The sequence below is a fragment of the Lynx rufus genome, unplaced genomic scaffold (genome assembly GCF_022079265.1).
Source record: "Lynx rufus isolate CCGP_SWC_20201006 ecotype Redwood Valley unplaced genomic scaffold, mLynRuf1.p SCAF_4, whole genome shotgun sequence".
Taxonomy (NCBI): domain Eukaryota; kingdom Metazoa; phylum Chordata; class Mammalia; order Carnivora; family Felidae; genus Lynx; species Lynx rufus.
The window spans coordinates 11,074,132-11,099,175 of NW_025814856.1; the positions used below are offsets into that span (position 1 = coordinate 11,074,132).

The window sequence follows — 25,044 nt, forward strand, 5'->3', positions numbered from 1 at the left end:
AAAGGAGCATGAATTATACTTTTGTGCTGGAGCGAGTCAGGGAAATGTGAAACTCTTTTGACGGCCTCACGGCCAGGGGAGAAAAATCAAAGCCTAGAGTGACATGGGAAAGAAAAGTTGTAAGAAGATCCTCCTTACATAGGTGGAAGCCTCCAGGAGCTACACTGCTCAGGGGGAGAAGACACCGGCAGAGGGGACTGCAAGTGTGACCTCTGCTGGAATTTAAACTGCCTTAGTGATCTTGGCACCACAAGCCTTGAATTCCATTTAACATCATCCTTGACCACAAGGCTCGAAGAATGCCTCCTAGAGAAATCTACCTTCTCCAAGTTCTACACATGTTATTTCAAATATGATAATGGATACTCAAGCAAAGATAAACAGGCACACGAGACCACTAACCCTACCCGTGAAAATTAGCAAAAACAACAGACCACATAACGGATACAATGATTGCAATGATCAGACACATAGGAGAAAGCATCGATGTTTGTTTCAGTGAACATAGTGACCATGGAAACATAGTGACGGATTCTGGGGTAAGAAAAGCTTGGGTATATTAGATAGGAACAGAGGTCAGAGTGGCCAGAGAGTAGTGCCACTATGGGTTCTCCACTGTGACCCAGAACTTCAAACATGCCCCTCAGTCAGTGTTTAACGGTGGTCCCTCTCCTACTCAAACACCTCTCATGGCTTCCTATTGCCTACAGGACAAAAGCCCTTATTGGGCTCTAGGAGAACCCGCAATCAGCATGGAGGGGGGGGGGCGTGGTCAGCTGGAAAGGCTGCCAGGGTCCTGGGCTCACACACCAACCTCCCCTCCACCCCACCCCTCGCCCTCGCCCTCCCACTGCGTTCCCGCAGGTCCCGAGCGCCCCCTGCTGGCTATCAGTGGCGCTCGGGCAGAGGAGACCACACAGTTCTAGTCCTGGGAATCCGGCAGGGGGCGTGTGTAGGGTCGGGGTGGATCCCAAGCCAGGGGAAGCTGGCGGGTCACTGGGGGCCTGCGCTCAGCGGCTCCACCCGCAGCCAAAGCCCGCCCTCGGCGCGCAGGATGATCTCAGGCTTCCTGCGTGGCTCCTCCTTGTCGGGCAGGACCCGAAAGCGCAGCAGCGTGAGCGCCAGGACCACCTTTATCTCGGTCAGGGCGAACGTCTGCCCGATGCAGTTCCTGAGGGCGGCAGTGGGCACTCACTCGCCAGGGATCCCAGCAGGTCCCATCGCGTCCCGAACCAGACCCGGGACCGCCAGCCCCGCCCGCAGGGATACCGGAGGGGACTAACCGTGCCCGGGCCCCCATACGGAGGTCCCAGAGCTTGGCTCAGATCTCAGCCCTGAGCTCCCAGACAGAGGGAAGGGGCTCTGAGCACACCCAGGAGCCCTCCTTGGACCCAGCCACCCCCCACTGCCCAGGCCTTTACCCCCAACCTCTGGAGGAGAGGAGAGAAGGAGAACCATCCTCACCACGCCCTTTCCCGCCCCCACAGCCACGTCTGGGATCTCAGGCCCAGACCCCTGCCCTCACCACCTCATCCCCACCTCAGATGCCCGCTGCGCTCACCTGGGTCCCGCGGAGAAGGGAATAAAAGCCAGGGAAGACCTTTCCTTGATGTTTTGTGGGTCAAAGCGGAAAGGATTGTATACCTGGGGGCGGAGAGAGGCGGGACTGTTGGATGGGGTTTCCCAGGACAGCCGGCTTTGGAGACACAGGTGTGCCTTTCATGGAGGGAGCGATTTGCCAGGTCAGAACCCTGAGCCCTCCCTTAGGCCCCGCTAGGGAAGTGGCCAAGCATGAGGGTGGGTGGAGGGGAGGGAGGGGGAGGCAGCACCTCAGGGTCTGGCCACACGGATGGATTGTGGTGGGTCCCGAAAATACTAACGAGGCAGATAACACCTGTGGGAGGGGAGGGGCCCGTCAGGAAGGGTTTCACCCTGCCTGATGGGCCCCTCTTCCTGCCCACGAGGCTCCTCCCCCTGGTGTTGTGGGCACCTTTGGGGATGACCCGGCCATCTGGGAGCACGACGTCCTGGGTACAGCAGCGGGAGATGGCTGTGACCGGGGGGTGCAACCGCAGACTCTCCTTGATGCACATGGTCAGGAAAGGCAACAGGGCCAGGTCGTCCCTAAGGAAGCCCCCTAACGATTAGCCAGGGATCGAATCAGACTCCCACAGACCTCCAGCTGCTCCCCGGATTCTGTGTCTCCCTCTCTCTCTGCCCCTCCCTGTTCTCTCTCTCTCTCTCTCTCTCTCAAAAATAAATATTAAAAAATTTTTTTTAAGTATTTCTGAACAAAGCCCAACATTCACACGGTACCTTTAAAAGTTAGAAAGTCTAAAGTTATACAATTTATTTAAAAAGGAAAAAAAATTTCTTTGCTGGACTTACCAGGTTATTTGAACAAATAAAAGGCACCCTCCTAAGTGAAATACCTAATATAACGGTGTGGATTCTTTCTAAGTTAATTAATGTATCCAATGCACCCAATTAAAATCTAGTTGGTGTTTTTGGAGCTTAGCAATCTTATTCAGTTTGAAAAACTTAAAGTTCAAAATCGATGTCGATTTAAAAGACCAAAGTAAGAGAATCCATTCACCTGATATTAAGACCCATTACAAACGTATGGTGATAATTAAAATTTAAATTAAATTAAATTAAATTAAATTAAAAGGCAGGAAAGCACTGTTGCAAGAACAGGAAAACAGACCCACAGAACAAGATAGAGAGCTCAGAGACAAGTACGTGAATAGGTGAAAACGTAGCATCCGGTAAAGGAAGCCCCGCCACCCCCAGAAAAGGGATGGTTCAGACACAGACACAGACACCCCCACAGTCTCACCAACACACACTCGAAAAGAACTGAAGCATCATGCACTCCACATAAAAGATGGGGTCTTCTCTTACACATGAAAGGTAAAGAAATAAGGGTAAAAGAAGATGTAATATAGAAGACACCTCTGTTACCTATGAGTAGGAAAGAATTCTTAAAGCCCCAAAACATAAACCAGAAGACAAAAAAAAGAAAAGGAAAAGAAAGGAAAGAAAGAAAGAAAGAAAGAAAGAAAAAAAGAAAGAAAGAAAAGAAACAAAAGAAAAAAACAAAAGAGAAAAGAAAAAAGAAAAGAAAAAACATGCACAGAATTAAGAATTTCTGTTTAACAAAGCACTCCATTCTATGGAACAATTAACATTCAGATGAGATATTCACATAAGATAGTTGCAATAAATATATAGATCTAGAAGAATATCTGGAATAGACAAGGAATTCCTACCAATCAACAAGAGAGATGGCAGGCGACTCAAAAGAGTAGACAAAGGACATGGTCTAGAAATTCATGGGAGCTCAAACTCAGAGATTTAAAACATGAAGAGATGGGGCGCCTGGGTGGCTTGAGCATATGACTTCCGTTTGAGCATATGACTTCGGTTTACATCGTGATCTCGAGGTCCATGAGTTCGAGCCCCGTGTCGAGCTCTGTGCTGAGAGCTCGGAGCCTGGAGCCTGCTTTGGATTCTGTGTCTCCCTCTCTCTCTGCCCCTCCCCCACTTGTGCTCTCTCTCAAAACTAAATAAATAACCATTGAAAAGAAATAACTAAATAAAACGTGAAGAGATGCTCCAAGTCGCCGATTACCAGAGAAATGGAAATTATATAGCAATGGGATGTTACCTCATATGTATTGGAGGTGAGAATTAACAAGGTACGTAATGGCAAAGCCCGGCTGAGGCACCGGGGTGGGGGGACTCCACTCACTGACAGTAAAGGTATGGACAGGAGCCACCACTCTGCAAGGCATCGGCATGGTCAAGGAAAGGCGATGTGTGTTTCATGACCCAGCAAGTTGGCTCTCAGAATAGAATCTGGAGAGATTCTCAGACAGGTAGATAAAGACATGAACACCAAGGGGTTCATTGCGGTCATGAGATGGAAACCTCCTGGATATTTAGGTCCAAGGGACTAGAGAGGAACTTTCCATATGACGGTCCAAAGCAACAATCTAAATGTACATAGAACCACGGATGTCTGACAAAGTCATAGTGCTATGTTTCTGAGAAAGATAAGAACCAGCAGCAGATCTGTGATATAACACATATCTGTGAATTTTTAAATTTGTTTGAATGTTTATTTATTTTTTAAGCGAGAGAGACAGCATGAGAAGGGAAGGGGCAGAGAGGGAGAGGGAGACAGAGAATCCGAAGCAGGCTCTAGGCTCTGAGCTGTCAGCACAGAGTCCAAGGTGGGGCTCAAATTCATGAATCACGAGATCATGACCTGAGCCAAAATCAAGAGTCGGACGTCCAACCAACTGAGCCACCCAGGTGTCCCATAAACAAAATATTTTTAATAAATGAACCCATTACAAGAAAACAAACAAGTTTTACAGTTTAGCATTAGAATGGGAAGGGCCTTTCTAAGCATTGAAAAAAAAACAACAGAAGCTATAAAAAAAAGTTAATAAACATGACTCCAAATAAATGAACAAAAACTAAAATAAAGTCAAAAGTCAATCCAGGAAAGAATTTTTGCATAACAGAAAATGAACTAATTTTCTTTACATGTAAAGAGTCCTCACAAATCAATTTTAAAATGAAAAACAGAAAAAAACTCAAAGAAAAAAGGGCAAATTATGCAAATTGAAGCTTCACAGAAAAAGAAATATGCATGGTTCATAAACATGTGAAAATCGTGCTCAGTTTTACCCATTCTTAAAGTTATATTCATTAGGATAATGAAGTATTATATTCACCTACCAGATTGGCAAGAGTTTTAGAATTTCATTATGCACACTGTCAGCAAAGATGCAAGAAATTGTCACTCTCAAAATCTGTCTACAGGAGGGGATTTGTCAAGAGCGATTACATTGTGAAAACTCAAATGGTCTTTGATTCAGCAATTCCACACCCAGAAATTTGTTCTGGAGAGACATCCTCACATGGGAGCAAAAATCAGTGTGTACATGGATGTTTGGTACATCATGTTTATTACAGCATAAGGCTCCAAACTATAGAAATGACCCTCGGCAGGGGAATGTTTACATAATTATGATACATCCATATGATGGAATACTACACAGTTATCAAAAGGAGGAAATACAGATCACTGGTCCTATCAAACACTGCGGGGTAAATCGGTACAGAGGTGCTGAAAGGCAATTCAGCAATATCTGTCATCACTGCAAATCATTACATAAACGTCCCCAACAGAGGGGTGAGCTGAATAAAGTGTGCGATTTACAATTAGAGAGGAGTCCAAAACAACTGTTGAGAGAAAGGAGAAAAGAACAAGTAACCAAATGTGTGTGTGTGTTTCTATTAAAACCATTATAACTATAGAAATACATAGCTACAAGACCTTCTGAAAAGTCTGAAAGGACATACGACCAATTGATGTCCCTGGAGACCCCTTGGGAGACAGGGGATTGATTAGGCTTGGGGGGACAGCAACAAAGGTGGACCTAACCTTCTCCGTAGTGTTGCATTTTGTGCAAGGAAAAGAAAAGAAAGGACTTCTTCCCATTATGGATTTTGTAATTCTAAATTAATTTCCCAAAACTTACATCTGGAGGGGAAAGGAAAAGATCTTGAAGTTATATTGTCAGTGTGCATGCCTGAATGCTCTGTATTTTCTCTCAGCTGTGGAGAGAAAAGACTATGCGCAAAATGAGAGAGACTGTGGGCACATAGGTGTGGGCAGAGATGATCATTGGAAGCACACCAGAGATCATCAAAAGTGGGGATGGGATTGGGGTGCTGGATAAAGCAGAGGCTTGTGTGAGGTAAGGAAAGTATTTACCCCTGTGCTCCTTTTGCAATATATACGTATATCAAACCCTCGTGGTGTATACCTTGTGTTATATACACAGTATTTTATGTCAACTATATCTCAATAGAACCGAGATTGAAAGAAGACAAAGGCTTATTATATCCATTGTAAAGCATTGCGCACCATTTGACGGGTTACCAAGTGCATTGTTTGAAGTTGAGAGACACACACAAACACTTCTCCACTTCACACAACTGCTGTACTGAGCCCAGCCTTGAAGTTGAAGGCACTACCTTGAAGTCCTTGAAGTTGAAGGACTGAAGTGTTCAGTCCACCATCTCCTCCCCATCCTTCAGCCCTTGGCCCCCAATCTCCCTGGAACCCCCAGGCTCCACCTCATCTCCTCCAGTTTGCAGATATGTTTAAATCGAATATCTGACTTGTCTCTCCCCTGCTCAAACATCTCCCATGGCTCCCCACTGCCTTCCGAAATTAGTCACGAATCTCCCTTCAAGAAAGAACGTGATGTCCAGCTCCAAGGAGTGCAGTCAGCTGAGAGCCTCCAGTTAGAGGGTCTCTGGGCTCTGCAGCAGCATTCAAGCCAAGGCCACACTCTCTTGGGCAGGTCCCAGCCACTGAGAGAGCATGGTGGGCCCCTACTTTCTGATCACTTCTGCCCAGTGTGAGACTCCCTCCCTGAGAGCAGTATCCCTGCACACTTTTATCTTTTATCCAATACTGGCTTCCCAGAGGACTTGAACCGACAGCTTTGGAAAATCTTCACGTGGTTTCCAAAGCAGACCAAGAAGGGCTTCCATTACCAACTACCAGCTCCAGCCTCACTGGGAGCCTCTCAGATGCTTCACACTGTAAATTTCACAAGGATCCAGCCACGTTTACTTCCTCCCAAACACGCCAGGCCCACCGCTGCATGCCTCCATCAGGGCCTTTGCACAAGCTGTCCATAAGGCCTGGAGCACTCTCCACTACCCATTCCCAGAGGGCTGAATTCATATTTGCTTCTTTGCTACCCAGCCTCACACCCTTCTTTCCTCCATGATCCAGCCTTGACCAAGTAGGACTTAAACGGGACATGACATGGAGTTGAGAAGGGCCGGCAGTGTAGACATGTTTACTGAACCAAGCAATGCATAACTTTTTTTACCCTCAAGGACCACTTGTGAATCCATGGAATAGATAGTAGGTGGGAATTAGATATAAGAGCAAAAATTAAGAGTAAGGGTCTTTAGGGGAAATGTGCAACTTCAGGCAGAAAAGCAAGGGAGAGAAGTTCATTTACTGAACACACACTGGATGGCATCTGTTCTACACACATTGTCATGGTTCTCCAAGCAGCCCTTGGAGGAGAGATTCCCTGACCTGTCCCGCCCCCATTTCCAGAGGAGAAAAGTGGTACTCAGAAAAGGGAATTGGTTTTATTCAAGTCACATAGCAAGCAAACACGGCAATAAATGTGGACACTTCAATCTTTCTGTTGCGTAAGCCTGCTTTTCCCTGCTCTCAAGGCTGGGTACCATACCCTTGCCTCTGGGTTCTGCTCCTAGTCTCGCTAAGCAACAATGACACAATCAACAAAAAGTTCTTTCCCATTCCCCAGCAGGGGAGCAGAGCCAATGAGAGGGGTTCCAGAACAGGACATGAGGACCCGCACTCACCATTCAATCTCTTTAGGCTCACGGTCCCTCAGGAGCTCTTGCACCTCCTGCCGACAGCGCTCCTGATACTCTGGGTGCTTCGCGAGGTTGTACAGGACCCAGGAGAGACCACTGGCCGTGGTGTCATGGCCTGAGAGGCAGCCAGACAGGCTTGGGTCTCTGGGCTTGTTCAGCACCAGAGGGCGGACAGCGCCCTTCGTTAGGGCCCTCAGGGAGGATGGGGAAGATGGGGTGGGATGGGGTGGTCCAGGGCCCACCTGCCAAGTCCCTGGGATTGGACAGACTCCTACCCCCTGCAGTCCCACACTGAGATGCTTACCCCCAAACATGAAGGTGTCAGCTTCAGCTCGGATATCCTCATGGGACAGTTCCTTCCCATCTTCATCCTGCAGAAAGGGCACGACATCCTGAATCACACCGGCTCGGAGGGCACCTGAGTCTCGCCTGAAACAGTCCCTCAGGCTCCATCACCAAAGCAGGATTCGTCCCTCATCACCTCTAGAGCCCTATCCCACAGGTCTCCCTGTCTCCAGCTTTCTTCTCCCAAGCAGCCTTCTACAAAGTCATGTCTAAAACATATCCCTGACCTGTCTCTCCCTTCCTCAAGCACCTTCTGTGGCTCCTCAGTACACGCTGGGTCAAGTCCAAATTCTCCTATCTGACTTTTGAAATCAAGGTCCATTGTAACTCTTGAATTCTGATCCCAGGGAAGCCCACCTTGGCCAGCAGGAGCACATCAATGAAGTCCAAAGTCTTGGCCTTAGCTTTGGCTTTGAGGAAGTCATGGGAGCCCTCAGTAAGGAGGGAGCAGCGCCGCTCCTGGATGATGGCATCTGTGAAGTTGTGCACCAGGTCACAAGCCCTGCGGAAGCGCCGCCCATCAGGGGTGAGGTAGTACAGCAAGTCCGGGTGCAGCAAGATCTGCCTCTGCCGTTTCACCACAAGGGCGCTGAGCTCCAAGAGGGCAGCAATATATTCACTGGGGCTCCTGAAGGGTCAGGCCATAGAGAACAGCTCCTTAACCCACATGAGGTGCTAGGAGTGCCTTCCAACCAGAACCTCAGAAGCATGTCCCTGCAAAACAGAGTGTCCTCCAGGCATGCTTCTCTCTCCACCTGCCATCTCTGTAAATGTAATCATGGCCCAGACCCTGGGTATCACACTCATCTCTCTTCTGTCCTACACAGTATCTGCCCCTGCCCAACCTCCTTACTTTCCCCCAAATCTGCCCCATTTTCGCCACCACATTCAAGCTGCCTCCTCCTCAAATTCTGTGTCTGCGTGACAGTTGGTCCTCTCTAGAATCCAATGTCCAAGAACAGCTTTGACCATGGCCTTCATCTGCTCAAACACCTTCCACCTTCCATCCCTGGAAACCTCAGGATAAAGCTCAGACCCCTTTGCTTCACTTTTCAATATCCTTAAGATTAGCCCCCCTGCCAACCCTTCAATATCATTCCCAAGGTGGCACATGCTTTATTCATCCTCGTCCTGTTGGCCTTTATCAAGCATTTTTGCTTACCTGAAACCTTACCTTTCTCTTTCCCTTCCTTGTCCTTCTTTGTCTCACTCTGATCCATCTCCTCCAGGAAGTCCCATCGGATCGCCCTGGCCAGCCCTCCCTTCTCCATCTACTCCCTTGGGTCTACGGTTCATGTTCCCAGGTCCTGAGCAAGCACTCACTCCTGGCAATTGCTGTCAAAACTGAAGACACATTTCTGCAGACTGTCCAGGGTCATGAGGCTGATGTGCTCAAACATGTTCAATCGGGTGCTGCCCTCTGAGACTAGGCGCTTCCACTTGGCCTGGACAGACAAAGGGGCAAATCTGGGGCAGGGACCTACCTCCCCTGAGCTCCCCCTCAGTCCCAATCACCAGGATGGACTCCCCAAAACCCACACTCCTGGTCCTCCACCCCAGGCACCCATCTCCAGTGAGGACAAGGCTTGGGTGGGAATAGAAACCCTTACTATTAAGACCCAATGGCTGGGGGTCAGGAGACCTGAGGTCAAATCCTGGCTCTGCTTCCTACACCCCTGTGTGCCCTTGGTCAACTCACTGCTGCCCTCTGGACTCCACCTGTCAAAGCTTCAGTAACAGTTAAGATGACTTGCTCTGTTGTCAGACAAACCAGGTTGGAATCCCAAATCCATTTATTAGCTCACTTGCTAGCTGTGTGAACGGGAGCAGGCTCCCTAACCTCTCTGAGCCTCACTTTCATCACCTGTAATGAGACAATAATCATCATCTCTACCTTATATGGTTGTGGAAATTAAATAAGACAACGTGTGCAATAGAACTGCTGCATGAGGGGCAGTGGGGAGGCTCAGTCGGTAACGTGTCCAGCTTGGGCTCAGATCATGATCTCATGGTTCCTGATATACACCAAGAGCTGAGTAACCGTTAGCTCTCACCCTCATCTTCATCATTACCATAGAGGTAGGCGACTGCTGCAAAAGTGTCTCCATTTCTTCATCCCTCCCTGTACCTTCACCCTTTGCAATGAGGTTTGGCAGATCTTCCATTAGGAGGTAACACCTCCTTCTCCAGCTCTTGAATTGGAGCTGGATGTGGGACTTGCTTCCGCCAACAGAAGAAGGTGGAGGTCCTGGTTGCCTGTTCTGAAACTAGGCTTCAAGAGGTACTGCATGTTTCTGCTTGTTCTCTTGGAGCCCAGGGTCTACCATGCGATCAAGCCTAGGCTAGCTTACTGAAAGATGAGGGACAAATGCAGGAGTCTGGTTGTCCCACCAAGGCCAACCTAGACTAGCCAACCATTAGCCAAGCCCCAAATGTGTGGCAGAGCTGAGCCTGGAAAAGCAGAGCTGTCTCCCAAACCCAGCCACGGCCACAGACACGTGAGTGATTCCAGCCAAAATAAGAACTATTCTCCGGACTCATCATCTTGCGAGCAATAAAACACAAATTCCTTCAACCTCATGAGTTTTAAGGTGCAGTTCAGTGAACAAAGAGCTACCATACAATCTTCATCATTAGTGTCTCAAGTTTCACAGAGTTTCAGTGAGGCAGATTAGAGTCTAACACCTTCCGAGCACCTACCATGTGCCAGGACCATGATTCCATTACATCATCTGGACCACCCTTTAAGAAGGGCTTATAATCCTCATTTGACAGATGGGGAAACTGATGCTTGGAGAAGAAATAGAATGGCCTGGAAGTCATCTAGCAAAGCCAGGACTCCAGGCCACTCCCCTTTTCCCAAGGCTCCAGCCAGGTCCCTGTGTTTCAACTCACATGCATGATGTCTGCACTTTTGTTGAAAATCTTCACATAGGATTTCAAGATTTCAAAGTGGAAGGCAGGTGTCAGCAAACGACGGTGGTGGCTCCACTTGTCACCAGCAGTCAGCAGGAGCCCATCCCCTAGTGGAGGCAGCCACGAGGAGTCGGCAAGGGCAGTGCTTTCCCCTGAGACCCCAAAGTTGTCCCCGACCTCCTTCACTTAACAGTTACTCACCCAGCCAGGGCCTCAGAAAGCTGTAGAAAAACTTGTCCCTGGGCACGATGGTGGCTGGCAGGAGAGACAGATCATCAGGGGCCATAGAGAAGAGGCAGGGATGGGCTTTGGGTTGGGGGGTGGAGGATCCAAGCCAGGGGAATGCATACCCCCTCCAACCTGCATAGTGGGAATTGTATAGTGCAGAGTGGGGAGGTGAGGGGGGACAAGACCAGGCTGCAGCACAGAGCAGAGCAAAGGCAGAGCCCATGGACCTACGCCTAGGTACTTAGATGCTCCCGAAAATAGGGCACAACACACCCAACATGCCTTGACATGACTCCTTGCCGGTCCGACATGTTCGAAACACCCAAGCACAAATCAGCACTCCACAAAATGCCTTTACAGGGACCTAGGACTTCACACCTGTCCCAGAACCCTCTGACATCTCCTGGGACTTCTGACATGGCCCCAACACATGGTAACGTGCCCTGACACGAAACAACATGCCTAACACACACTGGCCTCAAGCAGCATCCTCTGAATGGACCCAAAGACAATCTGACACGACCTCAGTGTGTCTCATAGATGGTCCCTGGCAGGACTTAAATATGGTCCCATTAATGTCCCAGACATGGCCCAGGTGTGACCTAGCCTTTCTCAGGATTCTCTTCCATCCCATAGTTATCATCAAGTGCTTAGGCTCAGGGGCCCCTCTGTCCTTAAGAGACCAAACAATGTTGCCACCTCAGATGCTGAGCTCCCCCCACCACAAAGAGCTGCCACTGCTCCCTCGTGCCTCTAGACCAGCTCCCCACAACACTCTGTGGATCTTCCCCCACAACACTCTGGCCATCTCCCTACCCCAAATCCCCTTCCAACTAAAGGTCCCTCCTACCAGAGGCAGTTAGGGTAGCCAAGAACACACAGAAGAAGTAAGAGAAAGCCTTCGGCATGCTATATGACCTTGAGAAGTTTTTAAGCCTCCTGGAGCCTCCGTTTCCTCACCCAGGAAATGCCCCCCTAGCAGAGATGCCAGGGAATGGACATCTGTGGTATCTGCCTGTCCATCCCCTTCTGGAACCAACACCTCGCTCCTCTTCCTCCCTCAGACCAAGTATCTAGGGAGGGTGGCCATGCCACTCCATCCTCCGTTCCAGAGCTGAACATAGGACCCTAACCCTTAACAATCAAGTTGCCGTGACCAGAGGAAGAATTGGTCCCTGTGACCCAAGCCAGGCCAATTTAAGAGAATCCTGCAACTCTTTCTGGGTCTGCAGAGAATGAGCTCACATTTCCATGGGTGTTGAGCTTCTTAGACTCATCTTTGTCAGCATGAGAGTGAAGCTGTCACCAAGGAACACAGAACTACAAGAGAAAGACAGATTCCCAAGGGCACTGTTTGAAGACTGGATCCAACCATGCCTGAAGACAACATTCCGTCAGCTTTTCAGTCAATAGATTCCCTTTCTTCTCTTAGACCAACATTGCTGAATTTCCACCACTCAAAATTGAAAACGACTGGGAACCAGAGAGATCCAGGACCTGCCCAGAGTCAACCAGCAGGTTAATGGCAGGTCTCCATCAATACTACCCACTTCCCTGCTCAACCTGGTCTGTCCAGAGGTGCGAAGAACTGGGAACAGGGACAAGGGAATGCCTAGGTCGGGTGCTCCTGGGAGAGATACCTGGGGCCTGGAGCAGGGGAGCAACAAACTTAGGGTGGAAGAACCGCAGAATTGGGTAGATGGGCCCCATCCACCACAGGTGAACATCATGGAAGCTGTGGCTCGGACTCTCCCTGAACCTCAAGCCTTCTTCATTGCTCTTTACCTGGGGACAGCAGGGTGGAGAGGGTGAGGCCAGGTCAGGCAGCAGCCCCAGAAGCTTCCAACTGCCCACTGCATCCCCCCTTCTGCCTGCATTATTAGTCTACACCTCTACATCTCACCAAGTCAGCTTCCCTTTGTTGGTCTGTTTGTCTCTTTTTGTGTGTCTATCTATGTGCCTCTCCCCCTCCCTTCACTCTCACAATCTTCATCTGTTTCCTTAGGTAGGTGAGAGACAGCCAGATGATAATTGCTAGATGATGGAGAGCTACATGATGATGATAGATAGATGATAGATAGATAGATAGATAGATAGATAGAGATAGAGAGATAGATAGAGATAGATAGATGATAGAGAGATAGATACATAGGGAGAGAGAGAGAGTGAGGGGGAAAGAGAGAAGAGGGATGACAGATAAATGGGAAGATGGTTGGATGGATGCATGGACAGACAGACAGACAGATGGACAGACAGACAGATGGATGGATGGATGGATGGGTGGATGGATGGACAGACGTATGGATGCATGCATGCATTCATGCTTGGGTGGATGGATGAAGAGAGAAAGGAAAGACATGAGAGATGGATTGGTAGATGATAGATGATATGTGTTTGTGTATGTTTCTTTTACATTCTCTGTATGTCCTCTCTGACTCCCTCACTTTTTCTCTGTACCTCTCTTTCTTCACCTCTATTTCTCTCTCTATCTCTCCCACTCCCCATGTCTGTGTCTCCTAACATGCACATCCTCCATGGCTCCCCAGAACCCTCAGAATAAACCCCCTGCCCCCACACAGTCCTGCAACCCTGCTGGCTCTGCTGTCCCCTTCACCTTCTCCCTGCCTCTCACCAGCATTGCTCTTTATGCACTCAACTCATGGTTGCTCAAAACCCCGGTGCTCACAGGGCAGTGGGGTGGCTCAGTTGGTTAAGCATCTGAATCTACATCTTGGCACAGGTCATAATCTCACGGTTCGTGATTTCAAGAGCTTTACTGACAGTGTGGAGCCTGCTTGGGATTCTCTCTCCCACTCTCTCCCTCGGCCCCTCCCCCACTCATGCATGTTCTCGCTCTCTCTCTCTCTCTGTCTCTCAAAATACAAAATAAACTTTAAAAAAAAACAGGTGTTGCTCTGTCGCCTCCAGGCCTTTGAGTGGGCTATTCCTCTCCATAGTATGTACTTTCTCTTCTTTTCTTAAAAAATTCCTACCCATTGTATATATATACAATGGAATACTATGTGGCAATGAGAAAAAATGAAATATGGCCTTTTGTAGCAACGTGGATGGAACTCGAGAGTGTAATGCTAAGTGAAATAAGCCATACAGAGAAAGACAGATACCATATGGTTTCACTCTTATGTGGATCCTGAGAAACTTAACAGGAACCCATGGGGGAGGGGAAGGAAAAAAAAAAAGAGGTTAGAGTGGGAGAGAGCCAAAGCATAAGAGACTGTTAAAAACTGAGAACAAACTGAGGATTGATGGGGGGTGGGAGGGAGGGGTGGGTGGGTGATGGGTATTGAGGAGGGCACCTTTTGGGATGAGCACTGGGTGTTGTATGGAAACCTATTTGTCAATAAATTTCATATATATAAAATAAAAAAAAAAATTCCTACCCATCAGTCCACACCCCCTTCCAACAACTCCTTCTCTAAGAAGCCTCCCAGCCTACCCAAACAGCAGATGCGTTGCTTCCCCTCTGAGTTCCCCTTACCGCTCTCTCTCCGTCAGACCCACTCTGACCACACAGGATTGAGGGTGTCTCTAATTCTACATGCCCAAGATTTGGGTTTCTCCAAGGCAATACCTGGGACTGAGCCTCCCCAAGGACACTCCTGAAGCAGTGTCCAGAAGAAAGCAATGACCAAGGTCGCCCAAGAGCAGAAAGGATCTTGGAATCCACAGGGACCTCACAGAAGCCTGGCAGGGAGGGGTACGTGGCCCTCAGATGCTGCCACAGTGCCCATGGCCACATATTCCAGATGGGTACCTGTGGCATGATGACAGAGCAGGCAATGCCATGGTGACAGAAATGATGGGAGCCCGAGCAGATCATAAACCCTGCGAGTAGGCAGCCACCAGCTGAATTAAGACCCTCAAGCCCTGCTCTGTGGGGTGGACCTACAAGCAAGACAGGGGCCATCACCTCCGCACAAGGAGCCACGGCAAGTTCCCCTGCAACCTCTGCAGTGGTCAGTGTGTCCAGACTCTGCATAGATGGAGCGGATCTCTGTTTCCTCCTGCTCCTTCCCTTGGGGGCAGAGGGATCCCGGAAGACTCTCCATGTCCCAAGGGTCCCTCCCAGGACACAGGGAGAAGACATGCTCTCTGCCCCCAGAGAGGCCGACCTTGGCTTGAGAAGTCAGATCTTTCTTCTCCTGGGAGTCGTTCCAATCTCAGGGAGGTGCCCACGGGAACAGCAGTACCACGTTTTATACTGGGGCTCCCTCCCATGTCCTGTCATGTCCTGGCCAGTCCACACAGCCCCCCCGCTCCCCAGATGGTGAAAGTGTGCAGACCTTCCAGCTCTGACAGACCCCAGGACACAGGTGTGAGCTCTGCCCATCAGTCAGGAGGGCAGCTCCCACCTACGACCTCTTCTGCCCGCCAGCTTGCATGGTTCATCCCATCTGTCTGTCTGTCTGTCAGTCTATCTGTCTATCCACCTCTACCTATGAACCTATGGACTATCTATGAACCTATCCCCTGAACCTATGGACTCCCCCATCAGCCGTGCCTTTTACAAAGGAAGAAACCCAGGCCGCGTCCCCCAAAAGGAGAAGGAGGGGGGCTTGCCTCCCAGTGAGGCATCCTCTCCGATCCCACGGGAAGCCCCATCCTGGCCTGACAAATACTCCAGATGCTCCAGACAGGTGAATACAAGTCATTTTCACTTTTGGGACTGTTCCCTGCTCCCTAAGAACCCTGAGGCATTTGAGGAGATTGGCCCAGAGAGGGAGAGTGACTCAGCTGAGGTCACACAGCAAGTGGGACTGGAGGAGGGAAGAGTGACCAAGACCAGCTTCCATGGCCAAGCCCTCATAGGAGGTGTAGGAATTGTAATTTTATAACATTCCTGCTACCTCCATAACTTGCTGAGAAATTGCCAACACCCAGAATGTCAGGTAACATTCAGGACAAGCTTAGGGCATCCTGTTGTGTAATGAGCTGGTTTGTGGGAGGGCCAGAAATATTGACTCCCAACTGCGTCTAAGTAGATCCTCAGGAAAAGTGTACATGCCTTCAAGCTTTAAGAAATGTTGCTTTAAGACCTCTGAGTCCAGGTTCTGCAGAGAAAGTGGGGAGGGGAAAGGCTTCACTTCTCGGGTTCCCAGTTTTATCTTGTTTTGTTTCAGTCATAACGTAAGGAGAAAAGAAATCTAAATCTCCAGGGGTTGTTCACACAACCACGTGTCTACTGACCATCCGTTGTGTGGGGGGCACACAATTTTAGGCACCGGGGATGCAGCAGTGAACACAGACTCCACTGTCAAGGGCCTCGAATCTGGTGGGGAGACGGGCGGTGATGCAGTAAATGATCAAGAACATAACAGACCGTGATAAGGGTCGTGCCGAGGGGAGGGTCGCACCTTCAGCCTGGCATCAGGGCGAGCAGAGACCTGGAGGAAGAGGGAGCGTCACCAGGGGCAAGCGTGGGGCGGGATACCCATGCTGCACAAAAAGGCAGGTGGCTTGTTGTTCTTTTGACACGGGGGCTAAGAGCACACACATGCAAGATCACACAAGTGACCAAGGCCAAGGCAGCTGGCAAAATCCGGCCCCATACGGAAGCTATAAGTAGGTGGTGAACTTTGATGAGCCATAATTAGGACTAAAACCACACAGGGCCTCTGGGCAATGGCCCCCAGCCAGACACAGATAGGCAGAGGTTGATTCCCCCCAGAGGTCAACCCCCATCCCCCAACCCACAACCCCCAGGGATCAAGAAGGCAGAGTCTACTGGCCCGGGGCTCCCCCTGACTCTTGAGGCAGGAAGCCTCAGGTGTGGACATTCTGCTCTGAGCCAGAGAAGGATCAGAGCGTCCCCAGTGGTTTCTCATCCAACAAGGAATGTCTCAGCGGCCAAATGACACAAGCCTGGCTTATGCAATGGCCCCCAGCCACACACAGAAAGGCAAAGGTTGACCCACCCCCCAGACGTCAACCCCCATCCACACCCAGAGCTGGGAAGTGGACAAGTGTGTGTCAGACCAGAGGTGGCAGTCACTCTGTGAGTCACCAGCTTTGGGCACAGCCTATCACCCCTCTGAGCCTCAGTCTTCATGTCTGTAAAGTGGGCTTGGTAAAACCTCACAGGGCAATGCAAGCATTCTATCAGACCCCATCAGGGAGAGTAGGGGAAAGGACCTTTCAAAGTGACATGCGAAGGAAATGTTTCCATTTGTGACAACATGGGAGGACGGATGGACCTTGAGGACATTATCCTAAGTGAAATAAACCAAACAGAGAAAAACAAGTACCATATGATCTCACTTATATGTATTCTTTAAGAAAATGAACTCATAGAAATAGAGAACACCCTGCTGGTGGCCAGAATGGTATAGGGAATGGGTGACATGCGTGAAGGAGGTTAAAGGTACAAATTTCTGGTTATAAAATAAATCAGTCCTAGGGATGCAATGCAAAGCTTGGTGACCATATTTAATAGCACTGTATTGTATATTTGAAATTGCAAAGAGAGTAGATCTTAAAAGCTCTTATCACGAGACAAAGAACAGTCTATAGGTACCTGTGGAGATGGGTGTTCACTAGACTTTTCGCGGTGATCGTTTTGCAATATATGCACATGTGGAGTCATGCTGTGCACCTGAAACTACTATAATGTTATATGCCGATCATACCTCAATGAAAAATTGACATATGAGTAATGAAGCTCGTCTACGGCTAGAGCTTCTGAATATGTGTGTGGATCTGTGTGTGTGCATGTTTGCATATGCCCTGAGAAAATTCCAGAAGAATCCACACATGACAGTGGAAGTGGAGAGAGTACAAGTGGAGTCTGGGTCCTTCTCACGTGCTACTTGTCTCACGCTTTCTCTCTCCCACAGTGTGCTGCTATAATTTTTATCAGGAAAACACAAATTTCAGAGGAAACAAGGATTGTCACAGTGGGGGAAGGGGCCCATGGTTGGTGCACAGAACAGGTGAGCAGTTTTTCTTTTGTGACACCATGAAGACACCTCTCCCAGGAGTCAGCCTGGGTCACTCTACACCAAGCAGGGAGGCTGCCTGGTGGCTGGAGTCTCTCTTTTCCTTTCCTCGGCCTTTGGGAAGGAACAGGCTCCGGTTTCAGCCCAACAGAGTTCGGATCCCAGCCCTGCTCCTCGCGGGCTGTGTGACCTTGGACAAGTCACTTGTCCTCTCCGCGCTTCATGCCCTCCTCAGTAAGATGGAAAGGGGGACTTACACCTCCCAGGTAGTTTGTTCTTCAACAACAACAACAGCAACAACAACAAAAACTGTACCAGAGACTCTATGCCAGACATGGTGCTTCAACCCGAGACCCAGGATGAACAAAACACATAAGGTCTCTGGATGGTGGTGCTCATGTCTGATGGGAGAAGCCGATGGGAAACAAGACCAAGTCAGATGGTGGGGTGGTAGTGAAGGAACTTAACAGAATGGGAACAAGCAAGTGACCAAGGAGGCGATCGGGGAGGGCTGCCCTGTGGAGTTGACCTCTGAGCAGAAACCTGAGTGACATGGAAGAGTGAACAGTGAATAACGATCGCTCTTTGCCCCTAAAGCCACAGCAGGACTGTAAACACCCGGCACACAGTGAGGTAATCAAATGGCTTGAAAACTCTGTCATTCCTCCTTCCTTCCTCAGACATGCTGAGGTAAACAAAGACAATAGAGGCAATTTCACTCAGTATCCATCTGTGAGGGAAGCAGGAACCAGCCCTGTAGGGATATCCAAGGTGGTGAAATGTGGCCCAACACTCAAGCTGGAAACGGTTGTTCCATTTCAGTTGCCGTAATAAAGATCAGGAAACCCAGCCAGCCCCCAAAGCATGTCAAGGGCCAGACCCATAAGCTGGAGTTTCCAGCTTCTTGGCATAAGGACTAGGAGAGCAAACAAGCTGGCTTTGGAAAAAGAAGACTGAAGGAAAACTTCAGGAAAGTCCCGGGGCCCCAAAACAGCTGCATCCACTTCCCCTGCACAGGACTTTTGGGGTGATGCCAGCTCTGGAAGGTAGTCAGACCACCCCCACCACTCCAGCAGTGGGGGTCGCCATCAACAGAGATCATCCCTGGAGGGTAAAAGGCTATTTCTCATGCAAAAGCCAAGGAGGGGGGCCCCAAGGACGTCACAGAAAAACAAAAACAAAACCAGAAGGGCGTGCAAGGGAACAGGCAGGATTTTGTCCCCTCCCATTCTGATGTCTGCTTAGCCAGCAGACAAGGGAGCCACCCTGGTGCAGAGGAACTGTTGAACCCCCCTCTGCAGAGACGTGTGGAGTGGACACCAACCCAGCTCAAGACACTGGGCTACCACAGGAGTCTCTGGCCACCTCCCTACAGCCTCTTGGGGTCAAATGAGAATATGGCGTTGGGTCAGTAGTGGGCACCTGCAGGCAATCCAAGGAGATTAGAGAAATGGGGTCCATTCTCTGCCGAAGGCTACCTCCACTCTCCGTGACAGTGAAGCTCTCTGGATTCCAGAAATAGCTACTCTTTGGCCCCATCAACCTGGCAGTGGTGACGGCTCTCAGCTTATGCTAGCCCCAGGACGCTGCACTAGCCTCAACGGTTTCCCTTGGCCCTGCCCAGAGCTTTGTAAAGGGCTGCGTCTTCCAGTCACCCTTATTTAACTACTTAAGTTCCCTGCCCATTACAGGCTTTAGCGACTTCAAGATACACACAGTCACACCCTTACACACACACACACACACACACACACACACACACACACACCAATGCATCCACACGTGCACACACTTGCACGCTTACACACGCACACTCACTGTACACACACAAACAGACATGCACACAGATTTACACACATGTTCCCATCCATGCACCCAATTACGTGGATACACTCACATACACACACCCTCGCACATGCATACACACAGTAGCACGAACGCAGACACAGTCACACAACAGTTAAACCCAGACACGCTCACACACATGTTGAATTAATGGAGACCAGAGGCCAGGCCAGAGCCTGTTGTCCCAAAAATTTCCGGCAGAGGGCTCCACCCACACACCCGAGAAAGGAAAGAGACCCACAGCAGTGAGTGACAGCAGGCTCGTGTCCTTCAGAATCAATACACGCAGGTGCAGCAGAGTCCTGGAGATCGATGGGCTTCTTGCCTCTCCTCCTCCCTCTCTCATGAATTCACCATCACAGTCCTTAGCAGAAACTCAAAGCCTGTTTGTAGTGCAAGAGGAGACACTGAACACAGTAGAGCTCACCCTTTGGAGGAGTTAGCTGCATGGTGGAGGGAAGAAATGGTTCATTAGTGGGAAAGTGGGTCAAGGGAAGGGACTTTTTAAGACTGAGGAAACAACAACATTTTCTGTGTTCCAATGGGAATTACCTAATGGAGTTCAGGATACATGATCAATATACAAGAATGTATACAGAAGACATTCTACCTAGAATATAAAACATAGAAATTCTATTTCTATATTTCAGGGATTAGAAAACTATGGCCCATGGACCAATCTGGCCTGTGGCCTGTTTTCGTATGGTCTATAAGCTAAGAGGTGTTTTTATATTTTAAGAAGACTGTAGGGGGCACCTGGGTGGCTCAGTTTGTTCAACGTCCGACTTTGCTCAGGTCGTGATCTCACGGTCTGTGAGTTCAAGCCCTGCATCAGGCTCTGTGCTGACAGCTCAGAGCCTGGAACCTGCTTCAGATTGCGTGTCTCCCTCTCCCTCTCTGCCCCTCCCGCAATCACACTCTGCCTCTGTCTCTGTCTCTGTCTCTCCCTCTCTCAAACATAAGACGATTGTAAAAGGAAAAGAGGGGCAAGGGTAAGAGGAGATCCTGAATGGGATGTGCAAAGCCTAAAATGTTTCCCATATGGTCCTTTGCAGAAAAAGAATGCCAAATCTGCTGGATAGAAGCAATAAACAATCGGAACAATATTTTCATATACCCATTTTAAAGTATTATGCACAAGAAAAAGAGAAATCCTGAGGTATAAATCTGACAAAATGTGTTCCAGATTTCTATGAAGAAAATTTTAAAACATTTGGGGAAGAAACTCAAAAGGCGCAAATTCATGGAGAGAGAAGCAATCTTCATGGATTGAAACACTCCACCTTGTGAAGATACTCAGGCTCTGCAAATTGATTTATAGATTTGAAGAAATCACAACCCTAATCCCAGCAGGACTTTTTGTAGAAATAGATAAGCTGATTATAACATGTACATGAAATTGCAAAAGACTTAGAATAGCCAAAAATTTCTTGACAAGGACAATTTTAATGGAAGCTTTGCATTGGTTTGCATTTCCCTAAGGTCTAATGCTGTTGTCCATCTTGTCATGCACTTATTGGACAATGAAAGAGCATTTTTTATTTTTTTTTTATTTTTTTTTGTTTTCTTCCTTTTTTTTCTTTTTTTTATGTATATGAAATTTATTGACAAATTGGTTTCCATACAACACCCAGTGCTCATCCCAAAAGGTGCCCTCCTCAATACCCATCACCCACCCTCCCCTCCCTCCCACCCCCATCAACCCTGTTTGTTCTCAGTTTTTAACAGTCTCTTATGCTTTGGCTCTCTCCCACTCTAACCTGAAAGAGCATTTTTTAAACAGAAGATGACGTGTAAATGTAAATGCACATTTTAGATGTAAATATACTTTTTACTTGCATAACATTACATACGAATACAAGCTGGAAGTATACGTGAGAAAATATGAAGGGATTATTTTGACTAGTTGGAATTATGGATATAAAAGTGATTTTTATTTCTCACTTTTTCTTCTTGGTGTTTTCTTCTAGGAAGACGTATTATTTTGGGACACCTGGGTGGCTCAGTCAATTGAGCCTTTGACTCTTTCTTTTTAGGATTAATTATTTTAAGTTTACTTATTTATTTTGAGAGAGACAGAGAGAGAGTACAAGCAGGGGAAGGGCGGGGGTGGGGGACAAAGGATCTGAAGTGCGGGCTCTGTGCTATTAACACAGAGCCCAATATGGGCCTTAAACTCATGAACCATGAGAAGGTGACCTGAGCTGAAGTCAGATGCTTAACCGACTGAACCACCCAGGTGACGCAGGAGCATCTGACTCTTGATTTCACCTCAGGTCCTGGTCCCAGGGTAGTGACATCAAGCTACGTGGGTTCGCTCTCCCCATCCCTCTGCCTCATGGGTTCGCTCTCCCAATCCCTCTGCCTCACACTCCACTGGCGCTTTCTTTGAAGAAAAAAAACCAGATGTATCATTTTGGGAATATGATACAAAAACAAGAGAGTACTTACCACCTACTGATTGAGTGATGTTGCACATGTTTGCTTATTCAGTCTCTCCATCAGTGTAACAAGGTGGCTATAACTGTATGGTAACAGAACTCAGCCTCAGAGAGACCGACAATTTCCCCCCACCCAAACAGCTAGTGAATAGCAGACTGATTGTGACATTGGCAGTGAAACTCCAAGGTGCCGTGGATCCAGGGTCATCTGAACCTAATTGCATCTAGTTATCTGCCCCACCTTCTTTGAAGAGTAGTCTTACCTCCTTGATCCAGGATGAAGCTGCAGGTCCCCATATCACCCCAAGACGCAGCAAAGAAGAAAGGGGAAACTGGACAGAGAGAGTGTCTACCTCTCCATAAGGAGAGCTTCTAGAATTACCAGGTACTCTTTGACTTTTCCTATGGGACAGGGTACAGTCATTTAGGCAACCTAGTTTCAAGAAAAGCTTTCAAATGCAATCTGTATTTTGGCCTGCCATGCACCTAAACTAAAAACTAAGGGTTATAGGAAGGCAAAAATGAATATGAGGATACACAGTTAGCAGTCTCCAGCACAGTCCATCCTGTTGACAAAACATCCAAAGTGTACCCCTCTCTCTAACCAGGAATATCCCCGGGGTAGTCAGTGTCAAAGGCCACCTGCTCCCTCCATGTAGCCCAAATTCCAGGATCTCTGGGGATGTGGTGTCACCTCCCTTGAAGCCTGATGTGAGCTTTTTTGGTCCAGAAATCTATACACATAAGGCAATCATCGCCCTGAATACGTTCAACAGTAGAGTGATAACTGGATCATCACCATTTAAAATTCCAACTGAGGGGTGCCTGGGTGGCTCAGTTGGTTAAAGGTCCTACCCTTGATTTTGATCCAAGGCATGATCTCACAGTCGTGAGACTGAGCCCCATGTTGAGCCCTGACCTGGATGTGAAGCCTGCTTAAGAGTCTCTCTTTCCCCGGTCCTCTGCCCCTCCCACACTTGCACTGGTTCTCTCTCTCTCTCTCTCTCTCTCACACACACACACACACACACACACACACACACAAACTAAAATGAAATGGATAAAATTCCAACTGAGACTTCGTGTTCCATTAATGGCAAGCTAGGTTCTTGGGATTAACCTTTGAATTTAAAAAAACACAATTCTCATAGCTGGATCCTTTTCCAGTTACTTTTTTTTAAGTTTACTGATTTATTTGAGAGAGACAGAGACAGTGCAAGTGGGGGACGGGCAGAGAGAGAGAGAGAGAGAGGGAGAAGAGAGAATCCCAAGCAGGCTCCACGCTGCCAGCACAGAGCCCCATGCAGCCCTCAAACCCACGAAACTGTGAGACCACGACCTGAGCCAAAACCAAGAGTCGGACGCCTAACCAACTGAGCCACCCAGGTGCCCCCTTTTCCAATTTCTTAAATGCATACATGACCTGAAAAGACAGTAAAGAATTACAAAGATGCCACTCAAGTGGCACCTCGGTGGCTCAGTCAGTTGGGCGTCCGACATCGGCTCAGGTCATGATCTCACAGCTCGTGAGTTCAAGTCCTGCATCAGGCTCTGCTGACAGCTCAGAGCCTGGAGCCTGCTTCCGATTCTGACTCTCTCATTCTCTGCCCGTCCCCCGCTTGTGCTCTGTCTCTCTCTGTCTCTCAACAATGAATAAATGTGGGGAAAATAGTGTAACAAAGATGCCACTCAAATGAAAAAAGAAGCCTGGGGGCTCCTGGGTGGCTCAGTCAGTTGACCATCTGACTTTGGCTCAGGTCATGATCTCCCGGTCCGTGAGTTCGAGCCCTGCCTCAGGCTCCGTGCAGACAGCTCAGAGACTGCAGCCTGTTTCAGATTCTGTGTCTCCCCCTCTGACTGACCCTCCCCCGCTCATGCTCTCTCTCTCTGTCTCTCTCTCTGTCTCTCTCTCTCTGTCAAAAGTAAATAAATATTTTAAAAAAGAAAAGAAAAAAGAAACCTGGAGTTAAGGAGCATGAATTATACTTTTGCGCTGGAGCGAGTCAGGGAAATGTGAAACTGTTTTGACGGCCTCACGGCCAGGGGAGAAAAATCAAAGCCTAGAGTGACATGGGAAAGAAAAGTTGTAAGAAGATCCTCCTTACATAGGTGGAAGCCTCCAGGAGCTACACTGCTCAGGGGGAGAAGACACCGGCAGAGGGGACTGCAAGTGTGACCTCTGCTGGAATTTAAACTGTCTTGGTGATCTTGGCACCACAAGCCTTGAACTCCATTGAACATCATCCTTGACCAGCAAGGCTCGAAGAATGCTTCCTAGAGAAAGCTACCTTCTCCAAGTTCTACACATGTTATTTCAAATATGATAACGGACACTCAAGCAAAGATAAACAGGCACACGAGACCACTAACCCTACCCGTGAAAATTAGCAAAAACAACAGACCACATAACGGATACAATGATTGCAATGATCAGACACACAGGAGAAAGCATCTATGTTTGTTTCAGTGAAAATAGTGACCATGGAAACATGGTGACGGATTCTGGGGTAAGAAAAGTTTGGGTATATTAGATAGGAACAGAGGTCAGAGTGGCCAGAGAGTAGTGGCACTATGGGTTCTCCACTGTGACCCTGAGCTTCAAACATGCCCCTCAGTCAGTGTCTAACGGTGGTCGCTCTCCTACACAAACCCCTTCCTTGGTACCCTATTGCCTACAGGATAAAAGCCCTTTTTGGGCTCTGGGAGAGCACGTAATCAGCATGGGGGGGGCGTGGTCAGCTGGAAAGGCTGCCAGGGTCCTGGGCTCACACACCAGCCTCCCCTCCACCCCACCCCTCGCCCTCGCCCTCCCACTGCATTCCCGCAGGTCCCAAGCGCCCCCTGCTGGCTATCAGTGG

At 48.7% G+C, this 25,044-nt stretch overlaps 1 protein-coding gene across 1 annotated transcript; it reads right to left on the reverse strand.

Annotated features, from left to right (window-relative positions):
- Positions 1 to 964: 964 nt before the first annotated feature.
- On the reverse strand, positions 965 to 11,048 carry LOC124524715 (cytochrome P450 4F3-like). Its single transcript, XM_047097104.1, has 10 exons — positions 10,918 to 11,048; positions 10,696 to 10,823; positions 9,124 to 9,245; positions 8,158 to 8,428; positions 7,760 to 7,826; positions 7,441 to 7,570; positions 1,991 to 2,124; positions 1,830 to 1,894; positions 1,562 to 1,644; positions 965 to 1,171 (listed from the first exon to the last, which is right to left on the reverse strand). Exons 1-10 carry the CDS (start codon positions 11,000 to 11,002, stop codon positions 994 to 996), a joined length of 1,263 nt encoding a protein of 420 aa, XP_046953060.1. The 5' UTR covers positions 11,003 to 11,048; the 3' UTR covers positions 965 to 993.
- Positions 11,049 to 25,044: the final 13,996 nt, after the last annotated feature.

Excerpts from the sequence above, each read along its gene's own strand:
- LOC124524715 (XM_047097104.1), bottom strand. The coding sequence starts at position 11,002 with ATGGCCCCTGATGATCTGTCTCTCCTGCCAGCCACCATCGTGCCCAGG. Across the intron at positions 9,246-10,695 it reads AAAGTGCAGACATCATGCAT|GCCAAGTGGAAGCGCCTAGT; the intron begins GTGAGTTGAAAC and ends TTGTCTGTCCAG. Across the intron at positions 8,429-9,123 it reads TTTGACAGCAATTGCCAGGA|GAGCCCCAGTGAATATATTG; the intron begins GTGAGTGCTTGC and ends CTGACCCTTCAG.